Source organism: Salmo salar, chromosome ssa18 (assembly GCF_905237065.1).
Source record: "Salmo salar chromosome ssa18, Ssal_v3.1, whole genome shotgun sequence".
Lineage (NCBI taxonomy): Eukaryota > Metazoa > Chordata > Actinopteri > Salmoniformes > Salmonidae > Salmo > Salmo salar.
The window spans coordinates 27,885,416-27,910,119 of record NC_059459.1 but is presented as its reverse complement, the minus strand read 5'-3'; the positions used below and the strand labels follow the sequence as shown (position 1 = coordinate 27,910,119).

General features: G+C 43.8%; 1 protein-coding gene across 6 annotated transcripts; it reads left to right on the top strand.

Annotated features, from left to right (window-relative positions):
- The first annotated feature begins 287 nt into the window (after window positions 1-287).
- nphp1 (nephronophthisis 1) lies at window positions 288-23,225 on the top strand. Of its 6 annotated transcripts, XM_014154976.2 has the most exons (21): window positions 288-488; window positions 616-680; window positions 801-864; window positions 956-1,086; window positions 1,203-1,211; window positions 1,367-1,589; window positions 1,695-1,796; window positions 1,891-1,967; window positions 2,178-2,214; window positions 2,307-2,391; window positions 3,857-3,951; window positions 10,764-10,892; window positions 11,085-11,159; window positions 11,294-11,404; window positions 11,611-11,693; window positions 12,163-12,239; window positions 12,385-12,487; window positions 12,585-12,697; window positions 22,084-22,157; window positions 22,332-22,376; window positions 22,630-23,225. In XM_014154976.2, exons 1-21 carry the CDS (start codon window positions 423-425, stop codon window positions 22,873-22,875), a joined length of 2,010 nt encoding a protein of 669 aa, XP_014010451.1. In that variant the 5' UTR covers window positions 288-422; the 3' UTR covers window positions 22,876-23,225. The 6 variants fall into 6 exon arrangements, with proteins under 6 accessions (XP_014010451.1, XP_014010452.1, XP_045556940.1 ...); XM_014154977.2 differs by lacking the exon at window positions 1,203-1,211; XM_045700984.1 differs by lacking the exon at window positions 616-680 and having other exon boundaries at window positions 332-488.
- The last annotated feature ends 1,479 nt before the right edge of the window (window positions 23,226-24,704 follow it).

The following is a 24,704-nucleotide window of genomic DNA, read 5'->3' as shown; positions in this document are numbered from 1 at the left end:
GCCAGTTCAACCCTAACACATGTCATTACATTTTTCCGGTGAGATTCAGCCACTTGCGAATTGAAGGGAAATTATGAAAACACAGAGAGACGAAAGATAAATTATTTTATAATTGTTATTTTATTATTGGTCAAATATTTTAGGGAAACCTGGCTTCCATTGACGTCCACGAATACACGCCACTGCTACACGCTACTCAACGTTGTTGTATTCCATAATTGTCTTTCAGTTCTAGTGCATACTTTTATTTTGAAATCTGTTACAGTGCCTATGGTACCTTTATTTAGAAATATGTGGTGGAACGGAAGTCGTTGCTTAGCGACAACTAAAAGCGTCTGATAAGTGTGAATTTGCAGTTGCTAGCGGCTTAATTTTGTTTATATATTTTAATTAGAAAAAAAAAAATATATATATAGCTAGCTATGCCACCAAAAAGACAAGGGCCTCTGCAAACAGTGCAAAGAGTGACGGATGATATCAAAAGACAGGTGAGCCAGCTAGCGTTAGCTAGCTAACTTGAGTGCAATGCATGGTAGTTTACCTGCTATGCTTGGTTGCAGTCATCCTAGGCTACGATCCATCATAAAGGTGATACATGTGTTTTACTTTCCATAGGTTGACAGTCTGATAAAAGATGCACGGCTATCGGATGGGTTAGGGCGCACAGAGGCATATCAGAGGTAGCTAACGTAGCTACACTCTTCACTTATTCAAATCTGCTAAACGTTAGTTATAGCTAGCTAGCTGCTAACTTATGGATATTATAACTAGCTAACTTAAAACGTTGCCTTTTCTTCCAGCCGATGCGTACATCTACAAAACTTAGTGGAGGAGACAACCAGGAAGCTCAATAAGTTAACCAAGGTAACGTTATGTATATACAGCATTTATTAATCTAGCTAGCTAGCTAGCTACTATACTTAGCTATACATTTTTCATCTGCTCCGCACTAAAGGCCGACGAGCCAGCCCCAGTGGGGAATTACGACCAGAGGAAGATGGAGGAGGAAAGCCGTTTGCGGGGGATTGAGGAGAAGCTTCTGGTCCTAGTCCTGGAGCTCTCTCCGCCTCAGAAAAGCGAGGGAGGGTGAGGAGCATAGCAATATTTCTTAATAAACACATTCAAGACTATAGTCCTTGTGATTGCGTAATATTGTCTACATTCATGATCCATGACTTGTGATGATGTTTTCTTTTTCCCAGGCCTCATAGGTGAGTTGTAGGCCCTTTGTTCAAAACAGACTTGCCTGGCTTCTGCTAGTGTTTGGAGGTTGTTATCTACCGCCTAGCTATGTGTTAAATTAAGACAAGTTCTTGAAACTGCCAGTGTCCAAAGAGAAAGACCATCTGCCCATTTTTTCCCCCAGGTCATCCCAAGCCCAGGAAGATGAAGAGGAGGAAGACAGTGAGGAAGACAGTGAGGAAGAGGAGAGTGAAGAGGAGAGTGTAGAAGATGAGGAAGAAGATGATGATGATGATGAGGAAGATGTAGTTACAAAGACCATGGAACAAATCCCAGAGTCAGGCACTGCCACGTATATGGTCATCAGTGCCTTTAAAGGAGAGCAGGAAGGCGATCTTACCATTCAGGTCAAAATACTGCTCAGACAAATTCACTAGCATACAAAGATCATATCCTGACTGTTTGTCATAATGTAGTTAAATAGTGGTGATATTTTTTGCTTATCTTTTCAGATGGGTGAGGTCCTGACGATTCTCAGTAAAAATGAGGATGGCTGGTGGCTTGCGCAGGACTCAAAGGGCAATAAGGGACTAGTCCCCAAAACCTACTTGAAGGTACCATCAGTTGACCAATTCTTTGATGTTGATTGCTGTAATTCTAATTACAACAAAAACATATCATTTTATGAATGTTGTTTGTATGTTTCAGAGATATTCAGACCATGATGAGGAGGATGATGAGGAAGCATCAGAGGATGAGGAGCTTGAGTCCAAAAGGAAGCAGAGGTGAGGTTCTCTTCATAACCACTAGATGGCAATGTTCACAAATGAAGACTATCACTCCCTGAACAAAATTATTATGAATTTTTCTGACTGCTAGTCAATCAAGTTTGTTGTTGTTTTTCTGTAATTGATAACGCATACATTTCCAGTGCTGATGATGGTATTCTAGTGTTCCCAATGACTGTCACAGTGAATATCTTCTCACATTTACAGCTCAAACTGGGACAGTGTGAGGAGAGCCATCACTGAGGTAAGAGGAGCTCGTGGTGGACCAGTTCAACTAGATTCTAAAACATCATCTACTACTTGTGTGTGTCTATTCCTGTGTGAAATTATTTTCAGGTTGATGCTACTGATGTTCTGTCAGCCATGGGTGCCATCCCTGCTGGGTTCAGGTCATCCACCCTCTCTAAACTACTAGATGAAGGTAAGTCTCTGAGCTTAGATCAGCATTGTCTCAAAGGGGCATGACATTCTGCCGGAACAGAAAGACTCGCCTGATCAACAAAAAATGCCTGTAGATAGTTCTCCCGAATAATATTTAATCACGTATCATCAGCTTGTGTACTGTGGGCCAGATTGGATGTCATTGATAAAGAACACCTGCGTCATCTTTTAGTACCCTGTGTTCTGATGTACCATTATCTTCATCAAATACCCACATTTACACTAACCCTCTTTGCTACACACACACACACACACACCGCTAATATGTCACAGCAGGCATGCATGCACACAAAAACATAGACATTTTCTTCCATGTCGGTCACCCACCCCAGAGGCTGTATGCTTTTCATGCTCTGCATAATTCTTCAATAGTTGTACGGTTTGTACAGTCAAACAAAAGAATAGATAGTGGACAGGGTCACACCCATGTTCCCTCCAAGCTGCGTGCGTCAGCGGTCGTGCACTTCCTCCAGGACTGCCGTGCAGAAGAAATGCCAGGCAGCGCAGAGACGCAAGAGGTTAATCTTCACTGAGTTCACCCCATTAATTTGCACTATATAGATCGTTTTTTCTGCCCCTTTTCAATGCAACAAACCAAAACAAATCCAACTTTGCAAGATTGAGTCTGATTTTGTTGTAGGCAGAGCCAGAGTGCAAAGGAGTAGAATTCTATTGGCGGCCTTTCAATCACCCGCAAGTGAATTCGCTTTTCAGATCAGAGCGCAGTGCACATTTGTTGATATTCTTTGCTAGTCAGCGAGTTATTAGCCCTGTTAGAATTAAGTATAGGTCAGCAATGGGGAGTTACTGCTTCCTACAAGAGAACAAAACCTGTAGGCTACATTTCAAGCTGTTTTTGAAAAGCCAGTCAGGTAAAAAGCTTATGTCTTAATTAAAGGGGCAGTGTTGTATTTTGAGACAGGCTTGAATATGCAAATAAGCCAATAGGCAGAGGGGTAACGTACATTGTCTAATTATCTGTATGGTAATAAGAATTACTTTTATTTTGTAAAGTGGTTTCTTGAATCATACAACACAATACAATGCAATTTACGGTCACCTATTTATCCCATGGTATTACAGACCAAGTAAATAATCATGAATTAATGTCAACTTTTTAAAAGTCTCATGCGATGTAGGCCTGCATTGAACACCACATATAGGCTACTGTAGGCTATATCATAGACATCAAAAGCTATTTCAATGTGAAAATGTTATGGGATTTTGTCCATTGGTTTTGTTGGCAGGCCTACAGTACATTATGCTTAGATATCCATAATAGCCTATTGGCTACTGTCTAAAACTGTAAGGGTATAGCCTCAGTGTTCAATGTAAATGGACGCCGGAAGTTGCACAAAAATCTCACAACGTTGAACTTTCCGCTCATAAGACCTAGAATTTGCTTGTATGTTTTCATATGGGCCTGTGGCCTGTGTGTTTTACAGGGAATACCTACAAAGCAAGTCACTACATCCAGCCAGAGTTGAGCCAATCCAAACTGTCCTTCAAAGACCTCTTCCGGGACCCAGACACTGGAAAAGTAAGCATTTATACTGAGATGACATTAAAGCAGTTATGGCCAACTTGCAAAGGTCACATCACACAAATAGGTCCTCCTTTAGCTTGATGTATGTTGGGGGTGTGGCAGGCATGACATTTTGTCAGCCGGTGATTGTCAAACAAATAACTGTCGGTCTCACAGTAACTGACCATTAATTAACATGAACACATTTAGCATCTCCTGGCTTCCACACAGCCTACAAGCCACTGATGCAGACCTTTGGAACATCTACAAGAAATCCATTTAATATAGCCTACACCACAATAAATCCGTTATTTATTTTAGTTAGACTATTTTCTTCATATCATGTTTCTTTAGACTATTTCAGAAGAACAGAATAGCATACTCTGAGTTGTCCTTATGTTAGGCCCTAATAAGGCTATGTCATATGGCTGTGGGCTACCCAAATTCACTTAGCAAAGAAGATTTGCTCAGAATTCCGTGGCATTATTTTATATTATTTTATAGTATGAACAATACAATTGAACATAGCTGAATAAAATAGAAAGGATATTTTCTCCAAACGATTTCCAAGGAAGTGCGCACATGCGGCTATTCTGTGTTAAGCGCTTAACAGAGAAACAAGTCCTACTATATGCTTCATTTAGAGTTATTAATGCAACTTTAGTTCTTCTACAAACGTTGGGCTATATGTTTTTTATACATTCTAAGGCTGCATGATACGACTCTAATGATGATTTGAAAAAAGCTGATTTGTTTCTTGTGCAGGCTGAACATACTTCATCAGTCTCTCATTCACAGTTTGACAAGCACTTGATAATATTCTCACCATGTCTCGAATTTCCTGGTGGCGTTCCCCTTTTGTGACCGTAATTCCCCCTAAAAAATCCATGCCTTTTGCGGGCAAAGTGTCCGTTGTGCCCTTGGGCTGAATATAATACTTATAATTCCCTTCTCCCAGTGCTCCGAAGCACCTCTCACTCACATGGCTCTCTCAGCTATCTCAATTCTTATTAGCCAATGCCCGTCACGTGACCGGGTCCTTCTCACAGCTAAGAAGTAGGCTGGAAGTGAAGACAGACACATCGGGGACGCAATTGTGCGCGTCCTTCTTATCGAATTTCGAGGCACATATTGAAGATGTTAGAAGAACTGCCCACATTTGTCTACTTTTCATCGGCCAATAACATGTGTAGGCCTAACGAACAGCAAAATCACTAGCCTATGTGAATCTACTATCCCCATAGTACACATGTTGACCTATTGTATTAGTCAACTTGTCCTTCTGTGCAATAAATAAATATTCTAACATACAGTACCAGTCAAAAGTTTGGACACACCTACTCATTCAAGGGTTTTTCTTTATTTTAACTATTTTCTACAATGTAGAATAATAGTGAAGACATCAAAACTTCATCAGTCTCTCATTCACAGTTTGACAAGCACTTGATCATATTCTCACCAGGCCTCGAATTTCCCGGTGGCGTTCCCTTTGTGTGGCTGTAATGCCCCTTAAAAAACCATATGCTGACACTTGTTGGCTGCTTTTCCTTCACTCTACGGTCCAACTCATCCCAAACCATCTCATTTGGGTTGAGGTCAGGTGATTGTGGAGGCCAGGTCATCTGATGCAGCACTCCATCACTCCCCTTCTTGGTCAAAAAGCCCTTACACAGCCTGGAGGTGTGCTGGGTCATTGTGCTGTTGAAAAACAAATGATAGTCCCACTGTGCTGTAGGTGTCCTGGAGGGCAAGTAGTTTGACCCTGGTGATGCGTTGTGCAGACCACACCACCTTCTGGAGAGCCTTGTGGTTGTGGGCGGTGCAGTTGCCATACCAGGCGGGGATACAGCCCGACAGGATGCTCTCAATTGTGCATCTGTAAAAGTTTGTGAGGGTTTTAGGTGACAAGACAAATTTATTCAGCCTCCAGATGTTGAAGAGGCACTGTTGCGCCTTCTTCACCACACTGTCTGTGTGGGTGGACCATTTCAGTTTGTCCGTGATGTGTACGCCGAGGAACTTAAAACTTTCCACCTGCTGTCCCGTCGATGTGGATAGGGGCGTGCTAGCTCTGGTGTTTCCCTGAAGTCCACGATCATTTCCTTTGTTTAATTGATGTTGAGTGAGAGGTTTTTTTCCTAACATCACACTCTGAGTGCCCTCACCTCCTCCCTGTAGACTATCTCGTTGTTGTTGGTAATCAAGCCTACTACTGTTGTGTCGTCTGCAAAGTTGATGACTGAGTTGGAGGCGTGCGTGGCCACTCAGTCATGGGTGAACAGGGAGTACAGGAGGGGGCTGAGCACGGAGCCTTGTGGGGCCCCAGTGTTGAGGATCAGCGAAGAGGAGATGTTGCTTCCTACCTTTACCACCTGGGGGCAGCCCGTCGGGAAGTCCAGGACCCAATTGCACAGGGCGGGGTTGAGACGCAGGGCCTCAAGCTTAATGATGATCTTGGAGGGTACTATGGCGTTGAATGCTGAGCTGTAGTCAATGAACAGCATTCTTACAAAGGTATTCCTCTTGTCCAGATGGTGTAGTGTAGTGTAGTGCAATTTTATCGTCTGTAGACCTATTGTGGCGGTAAGCAAATTGAAGTGGGTCTAGGGTGACCGATAAGGTGGAGGTGATATGATCCTTGACTAGCCTCTCAAAGCACTTCATGATGACAAAAGTGAGTGCTATGGGGCGATAGTCATTTAGTTCAGTTACCTTTGCCCTCTGGGGTACAGGAACAATAGTGGCAATCTTGAGGCATGTGGGGACAGCAGACTGGGATAGGGAGATTTAGTTTGTCTGGAACCAAGACGTCGGTGTCTGTGACATGGCTGGTTTTCCTTTTGTAGTACGTGATTGTCTGTAGACCCTGCCACATACGTCTTGTGTCTGAGCCGTTGAATTGCGTCTCCATTTTGTATCTATACTGACATTTCGCTTGTTTGAATGCCTTGCGGAGGGAATGACTACACTGTTTGTATTCTTCTTATTCTACCGGTCTAATGTCCATTGATTGTGTTTCTTGGCCCACACAGGTCTCGTCTTCTTATTTGTATCCTTAGTAGTGGTTTCTTTGCAGCATTTTGACCATGAAGGTCTGATTCATGCAGTATCCTGAACAGTTGATGTTGAGATGTGTCTGTTACCTGAACCCTGTGAAGCATTTATATGGGCTGCAATTTCTGATGCTTGTAACTCTAATGAACTTATCCTCTGGAGCAGAGGTAACTCTGGGTCTTCCTTTCCTGTGGTGGTCCTCATGAGAGCCAGTTTCTTAATGGCGTTTGATGGTTTTTGCGACTGCACTTGAAGAAACGTTCAAAGTTCTTGAAATGTTCTGGATTGACGGACCTTCATGTCTTATTGTAATGATGGACTGTCATTTCTCTTTGCTTATTTGAGCTGTTCTTACTATAATATGGACTTGGTCTTTTACCAAATAGGGCTATCTTCTGTATACCACCCACCTTGTTACAACACAACTGATTGTTTCAAACGCATTAAGAAGGAAAGAAATTCCACAAATTAACTTTTAACAAGGCACACCTGTTAATTGAAATGCATTCCAGGTGACTACCTCATGAAGCTGGTTGTGAGAATGCCAAGACTGTGCAAAGCTGTCATCAAGGCAAAGCGTGGCTACTTTGCAGAATCTCAAATATAAAATATATTTTGATTTGTTTAACACTTTTTTGGTTAATACATGATTCCATACGTGTTATTTCATAGTTTTGATGTCTTCCCTATTATTCTACAATGTAGAAAATAGTAAAAGTAAAGAAAAACCCTTGAATGAGTAGGTGTGTCCAAACTTTTGACTGGTACTGTCAGGGAATGACGCTGGAAAGGAGAAGCAAGTACGGGGAGTCAACCATTTAATAGGGAACGGACATAGAACGAGCCAGGACAGCGTCAGCACACGGGTAATACAGACAAATTACAATCAATGCAGCAACGGGGAACTGACAAATATAGGGGAGGTAATAAACAGGTGATGAGTGAGTCCAAGTGAGTCCAATATCGCTGAAGCGCTTGACGAGGGATGGCAGGTGTGCGTAATAGATGATGGCAGGAGTGCGTGAAGCAGGGTAGCCTGGCGCCCTCGAGCGCCAGGGGGGAAGAGCGGGAGCAGGCGTAACAGTACCCCCCCAGGGGCGTCCCACCTGGGTGAACCGGCCGAGACATGGGCGCTGGGCAAGCCGGCTGGGGGTAAACTCCCCCGAACCGGCAGGGGCGTGGGAGCCTGGCGAGTCAACTGAGGCATAGGAGCTTGACGATCCGGCTGAGGCAAGGATGCCTGTCGATCCCGCTGCGGCCCGATGATCCAGTGGAGCATGACGTGGGATGGAAACCTACCGAGGCAAGGAAACCTCTCGAGCCAGCTAGGACGTGGAAGGCCGATGAGCTGGCTTAGGCACCCCCGGTTCCATCGGCGGCGGAATCCAAACCCCACGTCACCAACAAAACAAAAAAAACTCCTGGGCCGGCTGGGCGAACAAGACCTGACGATCCGGCTGAGGCCCGACGTGGGATGGGCGCCTTCCGAGCCAACCGGGGCAAGGAAACCTCTCGAGCCAGCTAGGGCGTGGAAGCCCGACGAGCTGGCTAGGCACCCCCGGTTCCATCGGCGGCGACCCAGAGCCGATGCCACCATACCAACCGGGAACGCCAGTACTCCCCGATGCTTCGTGTGTTGGCTGCTGCATTCTGTCTGGGGATGACACTGGAGAGGAGAAGCAAGTACGGGGAGTCAAACATTTAATAGGGAACGGATATAGAACGAGACAGGACAGCGTCAGCACACGGGTAATACAGAGCTGGGGAACTGACAAATATATGCGAGGTAATAAACAGGTGATGAGTGAGTCCAGGTGAGTCAATATCGCTGAAGCTCGTGACAAGGGATGGCAGGTGTGCGTAATAGATGATGGCAGGAGTGCATGATGCAGGGCAGCCTGGCGCCCTCGAGCGCCAGGGGGAAAGAGCGGGAGCAGGTGTAACAGGTACTGTACTTTGAGACAGTTGTGGGATGTCATAAATCCCAATTTAGAAGCAATGAGGCTGATGCAACAAATCAGAGCATTGAGGTTAAAATGTTGATGAACTATTAGGCTATTTCTTCACATTATAAGCACAGCAATGCGCACACGGCATTCGGCTATAAGCACGGCTATAAGCACAAATTCATTCAATTAGTGGAAAAACACTAATCTCAAAAGTGATAGTAACTTGAACCAAACTTGAAACACGTGCCACCTATGTATGCCAGTTAGGCTCTACACTGGTTGTAAAGTGGATTGTGCTTAATTTTAAGAAGTTATTTCGCCACTTTAGTTGTGATACAAACCTTATAAAAACATATAGGCCTATGGGCTAGGCTACATTAGCTGTGCGACATTGATTTGAAAAAGTTGGGGTGAAAAAGGCATGCAGTGTTTCTTGCCCTACTGCACACGCTGGGCATCATTCACAAGTGATAATACATAATTTACAAGTGATAATAAATAATTTACAAGTGATAATACACCATTCACAAGTGATAATACATCATTTAAAAGTGATAATACATCATTCACAAGTGATAATACATCATTCACAAGTGATAATACATCATTCACAAGTGATAATACATCATTCACAAGTGATAATACATCATTCACAAGTAATGGGCTAAAATTGTAGACCCATCAGACTATTCTTGATTTAATGTTGTCTTTACGTATACTAAATAATATATGTGTGACATTAGTTTGTATTTAGAATGAACCATGAGAAAATACATGGGGAAAAAATGAATGTCAACTACGCACTTAAATGCCAGTCAGGTAGGCTATACTCCTTTGTAAAGAGAAGCAATGTGCTTAATATTAGGAAAAGTTGAGAAATAGAGGCCTTCAAAACTCTGTTTTCTTATGCAATTGCATAGCCTATAGAAATGTTGCACAACATGAGCTCATGGGCTCTCATTAAGTGTTTGATTTGATTTTCTAAAACATTTGCATTGATGTCAGAGTGATTTAGAGGGACAATAGAGTGCTGAGTACCAACAGTTAGCAAGTTTGGTAGGTTACTGTTATAAAGAAAAATGCTATTGCAACCTCTTTGCAATAAGGAATTGAGACCAAAAGCTCAAGAGAAGTTTCAAGTGTTTAATACCAAGGATACAGTCAGCTGAGTGCATAAATTTAGAAAGTACACAAAACGTCTTATACTTGTCCCTCCTTTTGGTCACCACCCTCTTGTTGGTGTCACCTCCCCAGCTATACATTTCATGACCCAAATGAGTTTCCCTCCTTTCCCCTGTGGAATGTCCATGGTCCTCTCTTTGTTTAGCCAGATGCCCATCTTCTGTTCTGGGCCTGACCCTGCTCTCTGACCCTAGGCAATTTCCTCTTATCTGATTAGGTCAACTTTTCTAAATGAGCATACACACAGTTTCATGTCCTAAACTCCATTAATACTCACAGTAATCATTCACCAAACAGGATACAAACTAACTACAGTTTAACTTGAAACATGTTACATTTTAATAGAATCCATCACTACTAACGACCATCAGCAGCATCAGAGCTTGGAGAAGCCTAGGTACGCGACTAAACGGTCACGTGGAATTTAACTGCGGTCATGACGCGTGACCGCCGGTGTGGCGGTAATGCGGTCACTGTAACAGCCCTCGTGTCAGTTATTGTGTGTGTGTTGGTGACAATTGTTATTAGTGTGTGCTGTTTCGTTTGACTCAACCATTGTGAGTCAGGGCTTCATTAGGATGGTGTAGGCATGACTATTGTGCATGTATTAGAAGTAAGAAGGAACCCTCTCGTCCCCCATAGGTTCGTCAGAGGACAGCGAGGATGTCCCTCACTCTGACTCTGTGGAGCTGCAAGAGTATCCCCACCCCAGGGGTCGGAGTTCAAGTTCTCAGTCGGCACATCCGCCTCTGCGCTTTCGACGGTACTCAGGTGGGATACCTCTACCCTGCCATGCTCACCCATGATGCCTTTTGACTGGATTGTGTCTTTCTACACTCTTCTCTTGCCCAACATGTGTTCCTTTCAACATACCTAGCTCTTTTTATGTAACGTCAGTGAGGCTGTTGTGAATGTTGTGAGTGAGGGTCAATAATTTCATTGTTGACCGTCTACTCTTTTTAGGTTCTTAGTAACATCCACACCATCCGAGCCACTTGCAATGCAAACAACGTCAAGACCTGGTCCTTTTCTCCCCGGGTACTACATCATTTAGACATCACTGAACACTCAAGTTATTGAAATGGAGCAGAGCGTACCATGCTGTATAGTCTGAATGTATTTCTGTAAAGCTAAAAGTTTAGTTTAAATGCTTGTTTGGGTTCGTTTCGCAGATGACTGGGAATCTACCCAGCCTTTTGGATGGGGACTGTTTTCTGAGGTGCAACTCGGACGCTCCTGAGCTGGGAATATTATTTGAACTTGGCGTCACATACATCCGAAATGTAAGCGTTTCTTATACCATTCCTGAGAAAGACTACTCAAGTCTACGTTGTCTCTCAATGCACTAGCCATGTCTGTAGACAAACCCCTTTAGCTGTTATTTCTCCAACGGTGTACTATGAAGACGGTTAATTATAAGCAGTATCTATTACATGATTTTCAAATTATTCTTATTTGCATTGATTAATATTGAGCTTTTGCCATCCAGTCTACAGGTGAGAGAGGAGACCTGAGCTGTGGCTGGGCCTTCCTGAAGCTCTTTGACACCAACGGAGCACCTGTCCCACACAGGTACTGTACTGCTCCTTTGTTGGCCCAGCGCCACAAAGTCTCGCAGTTCGATGTCGCCATCAACACAGATGCCCTAAGAGATATCAAAATCTGATTTCATTGATCGGGTTACGTACTGTAGTGTACATGAGGGTGTTGTAGAACACGAAGGTAATCTAGTCAGATTGGTGTTGCCCCTGTTTCACCTGTGCTGATGATCAGATACAGAGAACACCAGACTGCTTTTCCTACAGTAGTACAGTACAGTATGTGTTGCAGTAGCTGTTTGTCACTAATGAGGAATTCTCTCGGGCCGATGTCGTTCCGTCTCATTTCTCCCCAACAGGTCTGTTCCGAAGCCAAAAATGACTCGCAGCCCAGTGTCGTCATCAACACATGCAGTATGTCAGAAAAGATTTCATAATCTGGGAGTGAATCTCATGCCTGTGTCTGTCTGTCTGTCTGTCTCTGTCTGTGTCTCTGTCTGTAGGACCTATGAATTGCTTGTGCATGGAGGCACACCGTATGAAAAGGACATAGAGGTGGATCCGTCTTTAACAAGAGGAGGTATGAATGCGCAAAAAGTGCATGTTAATTACATGTTAATAAATAAAGTTGTATTGAATTGAAAGAGGTCATTATTACTAATGTTATGTTGAGAATAAGAGTTTCTGAGGTTCTCATCGTCCCTGTGATCTCTCTCTGGTCCCAGCCACAGGAACAGGCATGTTCCAGCAGATGATGTTGTCAAGGAAACTCCCTAAACTCTTCCTCAAACTGAAATCACCAAACGTTCGCACAAGATCACAGCTGAGGTGAGTGTGGATTTTGGAATCGAAGCTACAGCACTTCTTGTCACATAGCTAGCTACAGGAACATCAAAACTACTAACTCCTCTCCCTGCTTTGTCAGTGCTCTTCCAGACACTCTAGTGGGCAGTCTCTCCAGTATACACCTGCTGGTTCTACACAGACAACTACTGGCAGATATTCTGCTTATGGACAGGGCTACCATGCAGAATGCAGGTAACACATGCACGCACGCACGCACACTCCCACATACTCATGGATAGGGATAATGGGTTGACTGTATATGATATGTTGGATACAGCATCACCACCATTGATCAGGTCACATACTTAGTGTACATGATTGTGTCTTCCACGTAGAACAGAGTCCGGTTTCCCAATAGCGATCAAACATAGGCTTACGAGTGTTTTTAACGATGCGTCGTTCCTATAATGGCCAAAACAGCACGCAGAGAGAACGTTGGAGCACGTGCTGATACTGATAGGATCGAAAGAAAGGCAGAGCTGCTCTCGGATCAGCTTTCTCCATTCATACTGATGATGGATCAGCACCTAGAGATCAGCTCTTCATCTGACTATGTGTTCTCTCATAGTCCGAGAGCATCTGGTCGTCGTGGTGGTGGCACAGGGCTACTCATTTCTCCTAATTGGAGATTTTTTCCCCCTCCCTCACTCACCTGTCCTCATTTGAATTCCATGCTGTCACTGTCACTCCTCCACTCAAGCTTAACATTGTTGTCATCTATCACCCACCAGGTGCTCTTAAAGAGTTCCTCAATGAGCTTGACACCTTGATGAACTAATTACCTGACAATGGTTCACCGCTCTTTGTACTTGGCGACTTCAACCTCCTGACATCTGCCTTCGTTTAATTTCTTTCCAACTTTCTTTCCCCTCCTTGCCTCTTTTGACATCACCCTTTCCCAATCCTTTCCAACTCACAAGGCAGGCAATACTCTTGATCTCATCTTTACCAGAGGCTGTTTGCCTACTAATCTCACTGCAGTTCCCCTTCAGGTCTCTGATCACGACTTTGTTTCCTTTTCTGTCTCCCTCTCCTCCAACCCTAGCCACTCAGCCCCTACCCAGATGGTCATGTGCCGTCGCAATCTTCACTCTCTCTCTCCCACTACTCACTCCTCTTCTATCCTATCATCTCTCCCTTCTGTTAAATCATTCTGTCTCCTGGTTCTGCCTCTTCAACCCTAGTCTCATCCTATGACTCGCACTGTCGCCTTTCCTCCCGGCCCGGCATGGTCCTGCCTGCTCATACCTCTCCATCAGGGTTGACAACTCCACGGTGTCCCCTCCCAAAGTGCAAAGAACCTTGTTGTTTTCTGCAAACATCAAAGCAGTGACTCGTTCATGCTCTACATCAAATCCCTTCAACTTATTCAGAACACCACAGCACGCCTGGTGTTCAACCTTCCAAAGTTCTCCCATGTCACCCCGGTCCTCTGCACACTCCACTGGCTTCCAATCAAGGCTCGCATCCAATACAAGACCATGGTAACTGCCTACAGAGCCTCTCCCTACCTTCAGGTTATGATCAAACCCAGCACCCCAAACCGAGCACTCCGTTCGGCCACCTCTGGTCTCTTGGTCTTCCTACCCCTACGGGAAGGCAGCTCCCTCTTAGGCCCATCTTTTCTTTCCTGGCACCCCAATAGTGGAACCAGCTTCTTCCTGAAGCTAGGACAGCAGAGTCCCTACCCATCTCCCGAAAACATCTAAAACCCTACCTCTTCAAAGAGTATCTTAAATAATCCCACCACACCCCCTTTTCACCCGACCCGAAATATTACCACCTATATGGCTGCAAATATTGAGACGGCTTATTCTAATGCCCACCAATAACAATGCACTAAATCACAGATTGCACATCATTGCGCACATTTTTACACGTCATGAAATATATTGAGGAAAAGATAAGACTGTAGCCTATTGGAAAAATAGAAGTCAATTGATTGAACAAAATTGATTTCAATATGATTAATATATAAACTGTGCCTGCAGAAAGTATTCATACCCCTTGACTTATTCCACATTTTGTTGTTACTGCCTAAATTCAAAATGGATTAAATAGTTTTTTTTCTCACCCATCTACACACTACCCCATAATGACAAAGTGGAAACATATTTTTAAAAACATTTAATATCTGATTTACATGAGTATTCACACCCCTGAGTCAATACTTTGTAGAAGCACCTTTGGCGGCGATTCCAGCTGATTACAGCTGAGTCTGTAATACCTACATGTTTTCCTGACCCAGTCTATAATACCCACATGTTTCAAGCAAACCACCGTAGTCCCTGTGCCCAAGACTACCACCCCGTAGCATTCACATCTGTAGCTATTAAATGCTTTGAAAGGCTGGTCATGGCTCACATCAACACCATCATCCTAGACATCCTGGACCCACTCCAATTCACATACCGCCCCAACAGATCCACAGATTGCGCAATCTCTATTACACTCCACACTGCCCTTTCCCACCTGGACAAAAGGAACACCTATATGAGAATGCTGTTCATTGACTACAGGTCTGTATTCAACACCATAGTGCCCTCTGAGCTCTTCACTTAGCTAAGGACCCTGGGACTGAACACTTCCCTCTGCAGCTGGATCCTGGACTTCCTGACGGCAAACCCCAGGTGGTGAGTGTAGGCAACAACACCTCCGCCACGCTGACCCTCAACACGGGGTCCCTTCAGGGGTGCGTGCTCAGTCTCCTCCTTGTTCACCCACGACTGTGTGGCCACGCACGATTCCAACACCATCATTAAGTTTGCCAACGACACGATGGTAGTAGGCCTGATCACCTACAACGATGAGACCGCCTATAGGGAGGAAGTCGGAGACCTGGCAGTGTGGTGCGAGGACAACAACCTCTCCCTCAACGTGAGCAAGACTAAGGAGCTTATCGTGGACTATAGGAAACTGAGGGCCGAACACACCCCCATTCACATTGACAGGGCTGTAGTGAAGTGGATTGGGAGATTCAAGTTCCTTGGTATCCACATCACTAAGGCCCTATCATGGTCCAAAAACACCAATCGTGAAAAGGGCACAAAAGCGCCTCTTCCCCCTCAATAGGCTGAAAAGGTTTGGCATGAACCCTCAGGGCCTCAAAATGTTCTACAGTTGCACCATTGAGAGCATCTTGACTAGCTGCATCATCGCTTGGTATAGCAACTGCTCTGCATACGAACGCAAGACACTACAGAGGGTAGTGCGTACGGCCCAGTACATCGCTCCCTGCCGTCGAGAGAGGAAGCGAAAGAGAGCCAGCTATATTTCGCGGTATATATTTTTTTCACTTATTTAGCTAGCATCAAATGCTGAAAGCTAGTTTGGCCTACCCAAACACCCGGCTCAAACAGAGAGGGATGCTATATTAGATAGCTGGCTATGGCTATCCAACACTGGAACTCTTCCAAGTAAGGTAAGATTTTGTTTTATTAATTTATTGCCACCGGGACCCACCGGTATAACTGCTAAACTGCTTGCTGCTGACTGTACACTACTGCAGTGGTTCCCAACCTTTTTTGGTTATTGTAACATCAACAGAATTTTGCTCTGCACGGAGTACTCCTGAAGTACCCCCTCATGTGCATTTTACCAGTAAGCCTATGATCTCATGCGTCTTTTCAAGTACCCCCTGTGGATAGGCCAAGTTACCCGAGGAGTCCTAGTACTTCTGGTTGGGAACCCTGCTGTACTGCATAATTGTAGCGGGTTTACTAACACGTTAGTTCTAGTAGCTATGTTGACTATGACCTGACAACGATGTAAGCTGTGTGTAGTGGTTATGATATGAAGGTTTGGCTTGGAAATTGTTTTTTTTGCCTGGTCACAGACAGCTGATGTGTTGTACACTGAAGTCCACAAGCGAATGGAAAAGGTGAGATAGATAGATAGATGCAAGAAGGAATTATATATATATATATACAACAAGCTGTTTGTATGTGGCTGCTATGAAAGTTAACTGTGTTTGCGTGTAATCAGGAGTGTATTCATTGCGCCAATTCTGTTGAAAACGTTTCTTAAACGGAAGCGAACAAAACGGGGATAAACATACCTGAATTTGTCCAATAGAAACTCTCGTTTGTAACTGGACTAATGTGCACCTACGTTGTAAACTTTCATTCATTGGCAACCTCGTGATCGGTATAGGGAAAACTTGAGTATCATGTAGTAGCCTAAGCCTATCGATGTTACATTGAGCTGGGTGAATGGATTATGATTGACAGTCATCCAATATGCCATGTTCATAATTATTTAAAAACAAGAAATCATCCTCCTTCATCTTAAACGGCACCGACTGCCGCTGATACACACACACACTACATATTTCAGTTGTTTGTTATTATGTAGAATAAGGCTGTAACATAACAATGTGGAAGAAGTCAAGGGGTCTGAATGCTTTCCGAATGCACTGTATTCCCTCTATTACCTCAACTACCTCGTACCCCTGCACATTGACTCTGTACCGGTACTCCTTGTATATAGCCTTGTTATTGTTTTTATTGTGTTACTATGTCTTTTTTATTCAGCAAATATTTGTCTTACTTTTTAACTCTGCATTGTTGCCGAATAGAACCGGTGTAAAATCTACACCGGTTCTATTCGGCGCATGTGACCAATACAATTTTATTTGAGTCTTTGTGGGTAATTCTCTAAGAGCTTTCCACACCTGGATTGTACAATATTTGGCAATTATTATTATAATATATATTTTAAGCTCTGTCATGTTGATCCTTGCTAGACAGCCATTTTCAAGTCTTGCCATAGCTTTTCAAGTCAAAACTGTAACTAGGTCACTCAGGTACATTCAATATGGTCTTGGTAAGCAACTCCAGTGTATATTTGGCCTTGTGTTTTAAGTTATTGTCCTGCTGAAAGGTGAATTTGTCTCTTAAGTGTCTGTTGGAAAACAGAATAATACAGCCAACTCCATGGTAGTGGTACTCAGTGACGTGTTGGATTTGCACCAAGCATAACGCTTTGTATTCAGGACAAAAATGTAAATTCTTTGCCACATTGTTTTTGCAGTATTACTTAAGTGTCTGGTTAAAAACAGGATGCATATTTTGGACTATTTTAATTCTGTACAGGCTTCCTTCTTTTCACTCTGTCATTTAGGTTAGTATTGTGGAGTAACTACAATGTTGTTGATCCATCCTCAGTTTTGTCATATCACAACCATTCAACTCTAACTCTTTTAAAATCACTGCGCCTCATGGTGAAATCCCTAAGCAATTTCCTTCCTCTCTGGCAACTGAGTTAGGAAAGACGCCTGTATCTTTGTAGCGACTGGGTGTATTGATACATCATCCAAAGGCCTAATTGATAACTTCACCACGCTCAAAGGTATTTTCACTGTCTGCTTTTTTACTGTCTGCTTTTTTATATTTTTTACACATCTACCAATTGGTGCCCTTCTTTGCAAGGCATTGAAAAACACCCTGTTCGTTGTGGTTGAATCTATGCTTGAAATTCACTACTCGATTAAGGGATGTTACAGATCATTTTATGTATAGGGTAAAGAGATGGGGTAGTCATATTTTTTGTTGTTGCTACCATGCAACTTATTATGTGATTTCTTAAGCACATTTTTACTCCTGAACTAATTTAGGCTTGCCATAAAATAAAGGGGTTGAATACTTATTTATTGACATTTCAGCTTTACATTTTTTATTAATTTAAAAAACGTTATACAAAAACAATTCCGCTTTGACATGATGGGGTATTATGTGTAGATCTGTGACAGAAGATTTAAATTGAATCCATTTTAAATTCAGGCTATAACACAACAAAATGTGGAAAAAGTAAAGGTGTGTGAATACTTTCTGAAGGCACTGTATAGGCCCATGTAGCCTATTTATCTTTTTATGCAAGTCATCTTTTGGTTTTCATTTGAAGCATTTTTTATCCTTCAATTGTTTGTAGCAATTGTAAAGGTCACAGACAGACAGACAATCTCTCACTGTTGCCTTCTGTTATAGACCCCCCTCAGCCCCCAGCTGTCCTCTGGACACCATATGTGAATTGATTGCACCCCATCTATCTTCAGAGTTCGTTCTGTTAGGTGACCTAAACTGGGATATTCTTAACACTCAATCACACCTCAATCTCACACCTCAATCTCACACAAATTATCAAGGAACCCACAAGGTACAACCCTAAATCCGTAAACATGGGCACCCTCATAGATATTATCCTGACGAACTTGCCCTCCAAATACACCTCTGCTGTTTTCAATCCGGATCTCAGCGATCATTGCCTGCATCTGCTATGGATCCGCGGTCAAATGACCACCCCTCATCACTGTCAAATGTTCCCTAAAATATTTCTGCAAGCAGGCCTTTCTAATCGACCTGGCCTCATCCCGTCAGGATATTGACCTCATCCCCGCAGTCGAGGATGCCTGGTCGTTCTTTAAAAGTAATTTCCTCACCATCTTAAATAAGCATGCCCCTTTCAATTTTTTTTTAAACTAAGAACAGATATAGCCCTTGGTTCACTCCAGACCTGACTGCCCTCGACCAGCACAAAAACATCCTGTGGTGGACTGCAATGGCATCGAATAGTCCCTGCGATATGCAACTGTTCAGGGAAGTCAGGAACCAATACACGCAGTCAGTCAGGAAAGCAAAGGCTAGCTTTTTCAAACAGAAATTTGCATCCTGTAGCTCTAACTCCAAAAAGTTTTGGGACACTGTAAAGTCCATGGAGAATAACTGCACTGAGGCTATGTAACACTGTCACCACCGATAAATCCACGATAATCGAGAATTTCAATAAGCATTTCTCTACGGCTGGCCATGCTTTCCTCCTGGCTACCCCAACTTCGGCCAACAGCTTCGCACCCCCCGCAGCTACTTGCCCAAGCCTCCGCAGCTTTTCCTTCATCCAAATCCAGATAGCAGATGTTCTGAAAGAGCTGCAAAACCTGGACAAATCAGCTGGGCTAGACAATCTGGACCCTCTCTTTCTAAAATTATCCGCCGCCATTGTTGCAACCCCTATTACCTGTCTGTTCAACCTCTCTTTCGTATCGTCCGAGATCCCTAAAGATTGGAAAGCTGCCATGGTCATTCCCCTCTTCAAAGGGGGTGACACTCTAGACCCAAACTGTTACAGACTTATATCCATCCTCCCCTGCCTTTCTAAAGTCTTCGAAAGCCAAGTCAATAAACAGATCACAGAACATTACGAATCCCACTGTACCTTCTCTGCTGTGCAATCCGGTTTTCGAGCTGGTCACGGGTGCACCTCAGCCACGCTCAAGGTACTAAACGATTTCATAACCGCCATCGATAAAAGACAGTACTGTGCAGCCGTCTTCATCGACCTGGCCAAGGCTTTTGACTCTGTCAATCACCGTATTCTTATCGGCAGACTCAACAGCTTTGGTTTCTCAAATGACTGCCTCGCCTGGTTCACCAACTACTTCTCAGACAGAGTTCAGTGTGTCAAATCGGAGGGCCTGTTGTCCGGACCTCTGGCAGTCTCTATGGGGGTACCACAGGGTTCAATTCTCGGGCCGACACTTTTCTCTGTATATATCAACGATGTCGCTCTTGCTGCGGGTGACTCCCTGATCCACCTCTACGCAGACGACACCATTCTGTATACATCTGGCCCTTCTTTGGATAATGTGTTAACAAACTTCCAAACAAGCTTCAATGCCATACAACACTCCTTCCGTGGCCTCCAACTGCTCTTAAACGCTAGTAAAACTAAATGCATGCTTTTCAACCATTCGCTGCCCGCACCTGCCCGCCCGACTAGCATCACTACTCTGGACGGTTCCGACTTAGAATATGTTGACAACTACAAATACCTAGGTGTCTGGCTAGACTGTAAACTCTCCTTCCAGACTCATATTAAACATCTCCAATCCAAAATTAAATCTAGAATCGGCTGCCTATTTTGCAACAAAGCCTCCTTCACTCACGCCGCCAAACATACCCTCGTAAAACTGACTATCCTACCGATCCTCGACTTCGGCAATGTCATCTACAAAATAGCCTCCAACACCCTACTCTACAAACTGGATCCAGTCTATCACAGTGCCATCCGTTTTGTCACCAAAGCCCCATACACCACCCACCACTGCGACCTGTATGCTCTCGTCGGCTGGCCCTCGCTACATGTTCGTTGCCAGACCCACTGGTTCCGGGTCATCTATATGTCTTTGCTAGGTAAAGCTCCACTTTATCTCAGCTCACTGGTCACGATAACAACACCCACCCGTTGCACGCGCTCCAGCAGGTATCTCACTGGTCATGCCCAAAGCCAACACCTCCTTTGGCCGCCTTTCCTTCCAGTTCTCTGCTGCCAATGACTGGAACAAATTGTAATAATTGCTGAAGCTGGAGACTTATATTTCCCTCACTAACTTTAAACATCAGCTATCTGAGCAGCTAACCGATCGCTGCAGCTGTACATAGCCCATCTGTAAATAGCCCATCCAATCTACCTACCTCGTCCCCATATTGTTTTTATTTACTTTTCTGTTCTTTTGCACACCAGTATTTCTTCTTGCACATCATTGTCTGCACATCTATCACTCCAGTGTTAATTTGCTAAATTGTAATTACTTCACTACTATGGCCTATTTATTGCCTAACCTCCTCATGCCGTTTGCACACACTGTATATAGACTTTCTTTTTTTCTATTGTGTTATTGACTGTATGCTTGTTTATTCCATGTGTTACTCTGTGTTGTTGTTTGTGTCGCACTGCTTTGCTTTATCTTGGCCAGGTCGCAGTTGTAAATGAGAACTTGTTCTCAACTAGCCTACCTGGTTAAATAAAGGTGAAATAAAAAATAAACATCTTGATTCTACGTTGAGCGTACAAAACATTAAGAACTCTTTCCATGACAGACTGACCAGGTGAATCCAGGTGAAAGATAAGATCCCTTATTGATTTCACCTGTTAAACACACTTTGATTTTATTGTATTTATCCTTTATTTAACTAGGCAAGTCAGTTAAGAACAAATTCTTATTTACAATGACGGCCAAATCCGGACAACGCTGGGCCAATTGTGCATTGACTAGAATACAGTATATACGTATGAAAAGAGTAAAACAGTATGCAAACATGATTAAAGTGACCAGTGTTCCATTATTAAAGTGACCAGTGGTTGGTTGTGATACAGTCCGGGATCAAACCAGGGTCTGTAGTGACGCCTCTAGCACTGCGATGCAGTGCCTTAGACCTCTGTGCCACTTGGGAGCAGTGTATAAAGTGACACTTAGCTGTTCTGCGAGTGGTCTGAGGCAGTTGGTAAATGACAAGCGTTTTCAAGTTCAACTTTAGTAACGATGGTTTTGGGAAACAGATCAGAGATGTAACGATGCTCCTATGAAGGTTCTAACAATGAATTTAGCCTTAAGATGCTTTTGGGGAACCGGGCCCAGGAAGGTAATCTAGTCAGATTGGTGTTGGCCCTGTTTCACCTGTGTTGATGATCAGATACAGAGAACACCAGACTGCTTTTCCTACAGTAGTACAGTACAGTATGTGTTGCAGTAGCTGTTTGTCACTAATGAGGAATTCTCTCGGGCCGTTGTCACTCCCCAACAGATCTGATCTGTAGTCCTCTGCTGGCCACCTTCCCTGAGATCGTGGACCAATCGGACCTGCTGGATGCCCTGAGGGTAAATTCCGTTGCCGGATCGAGGCTAGCTCATCTCACCACCCCCTGAAAACCCAATGCAATTCAGACCCTATCTTCAGGAATCAGTGGGCTCTTTTATAGATTTATTAGCTAGCTACAGTGTATTTACTATAATGTTGCATCATCTCCCTGACTGAATTGTTTTTCTGTTCAGAAGTCTTGGTTGGAGGCTGAGAGCAATATGAAGAGATCTGAAAAGGTAAGCAAATCCTTAGAGCAGAACTTTCTGAACATTCAGACACCGATTAAGCCTAATCCTGGACCGAAGTATTTTTGATTGAGATTCTCCATTTTAAAGTGCTTTTTAGTGTGCACGAAACCGGCCCTTACGTATTTTTCTGGTGGTTGAGGAATTGTGAAGCTATTTTTTGTGGCACTGCTGAACTGGCTTGTTCTGTGGGTATGTGTTTTGTGTGATGGTGGATTTATGTGTGTGTGTGTGGGTTTTTCAGAGGGACCTACCGCTGCTGAAGAGGAAGTTTGTGAGGGTATACATGGACAACATGTATCCTCTCCTCTACTCGGCTGACCTGCCCCCTCCTCGCTGGGCTGATGAGATGGTGGAGAACCAGCGGGCACGAGTCATCTTCAACAGTTCCCTGGAACCATTCCACACACACACCCCCGACAGCCCCCCTCGCCACCAAGCCTTTGACATCTCACAGCTCACCTATGACCTCCTCTGCATGGCCCAATAGCAACTGCATAAATCCGTCTGTTTCCAGAGTTATTTATTCTAAATTATAAACTGGGTGGTTCCAGCCCTGAATGCTGATTGGCTGACAGCTGTGGTATATCAGAGAGTATACCATGGTTATGACAGAACCGTTGGTAACCAGTTTATAATAGCAATAAGGCACCTCGGGGGGTTGTGGTATATGGCCAATATACCACGGCTAAGGGCTGTATACAGGCAATCCACGTTGCGCCGTGCTTAAGAAAAGCATATTGGCCATATGCCACATCCCCTCTGGCATATTGCTTAGTTATATGTCACTATTTAGTTTTTGTATTTTTCTATATTTATAAAAAACTATAATAGATGACATTGCTCGTCACCCTTTATTTTTTACTCAGATGTTTAAAATACAGTCCCAGAAAGGAACAGAGCTTTGTGTAGAGTGCATTATTGCAACATCTACTAAGAAGTAATGGCGTTTATACACACACACACACACACACCTTCACTCTTATGAAACTATAATATCTAATGTACTGTATGGACCTGGTGTAAGAGCCTGGTAATAGAAGTGATATAATGAGATTAGGCACGACAGGCTGTGATATTCACTCACATTGATATGGTTAGGTAAATTGTTGGCTCCAAGAAAAGTACAAACATTTCCCATTGTGCAGTTGCTCTGGAATGTGTGGTGATACCTGATGCAAGACATTTCACATAAGGCATTATGAACAGTTATATTATGTGTGGGTGGGATAATAAGGTGTGGATTTGTTTTCTTTCCTTGGGAAATTTAGGCCCACAGTCTAACCCTTTGCCTGGCCTAGCTGAGTAAGAGGTAATTACGACAAATGAGATGCAAACCTCTCCCTCTTAGTCACAATGGTGTACAAAGCAAAAGGAAAAACACTGCCTTTCTCCCCAATGGCCTCTTGGATGTAGGCAATGTGAAATTAACTTGCAAAACAGTTGAAGGACATACAGTGCCTTCGGAAAGTATTCAGACCACTTGACTTTTTCCACATTTTGTTACGTTACAGCCTTATTCTAAAATTTTGTAAATTGTTTATGTCCCTCATCAATCTACACACAATACCCCATAATGACAAAGCAAAAATAGGTTTTTAGAAAAAAAATGTAAATCACATTTACGTAAGTATTCAGATCCTTTACTCAGTACTTTGTTGAAGCACCTTTGGAAGCGATTACAGCCTCAAGTCTTCTTGGGTTTGACGCTACAAGCTTGGCACACCTGTATTTGGGGGGTTTCTCTCATTCTTCTCTGCAGATCCTCTCAAGCTCTGTCAGGTTAGATGGGGAGCGTCGCTGCACAGCTATTTTCACATCTCTCCAGAGATGTTCGATCGGGTTCATGTCTGGGCTTTGGCTGGGCCACTCCAGGACATTCAGAGACTTGTCCCGAAGCCACTCATGCGTTGTCTTGGCTGTGTGCTTAGGGTTGTCCTGTTGGAAGGTGAACCTTCACCCCAGTCTGAGGTCCTGAGTGCTCTGGAGCAGGCTTTCATCAATGATCTCTCTGTGCTTTGTTCCGTTCATCTTTGTGTCCCATCCCCTGCCGCTGAAAAACATCTCCACAGCATGTGCTGCCACCACCATGCTTCACCGTAGGGATGCTGCCAGGTTTACTCCAGACGTGACACTTGGCATTCAGGCCAAAGAGTTCAATCTTGGTTTCATCAGACCAGAGAATCTTGTTTCTCATGGTCTGAGAGTTTTTAGGTGCCTTTTGGCAAACTCCAAGTGGGCAATCATGCCTTTTACTGAGGAGTGGCTTCGGTCTGGCCAACTCTACCATAAAGGCCTGATTGGTGGAGTGCTGCAGCG

Excerpts from the sequence above, each read along its gene's own strand:
- nphp1 (XM_014154976.2), top strand. The coding sequence starts at position 423 with ATGCCACCAAAAAGACAAGGGCCTCTGCAAACAGTGCAAAGAGTGACG. Across the intron at positions 11,694-12,162 it reads GGAGCACCTGTCCCACACAG|GACCTATGAATTGCTTGTGC; the intron begins GTACTGTACTGC and ends CTCTGTCTGTAG. Across the intron at positions 22,377-22,629 it reads ATATGAAGAGATCTGAAAAG|AGGGACCTACCGCTGCTGAA; the intron begins GTAAGCAAATCC and ends TGGGTTTTTCAG.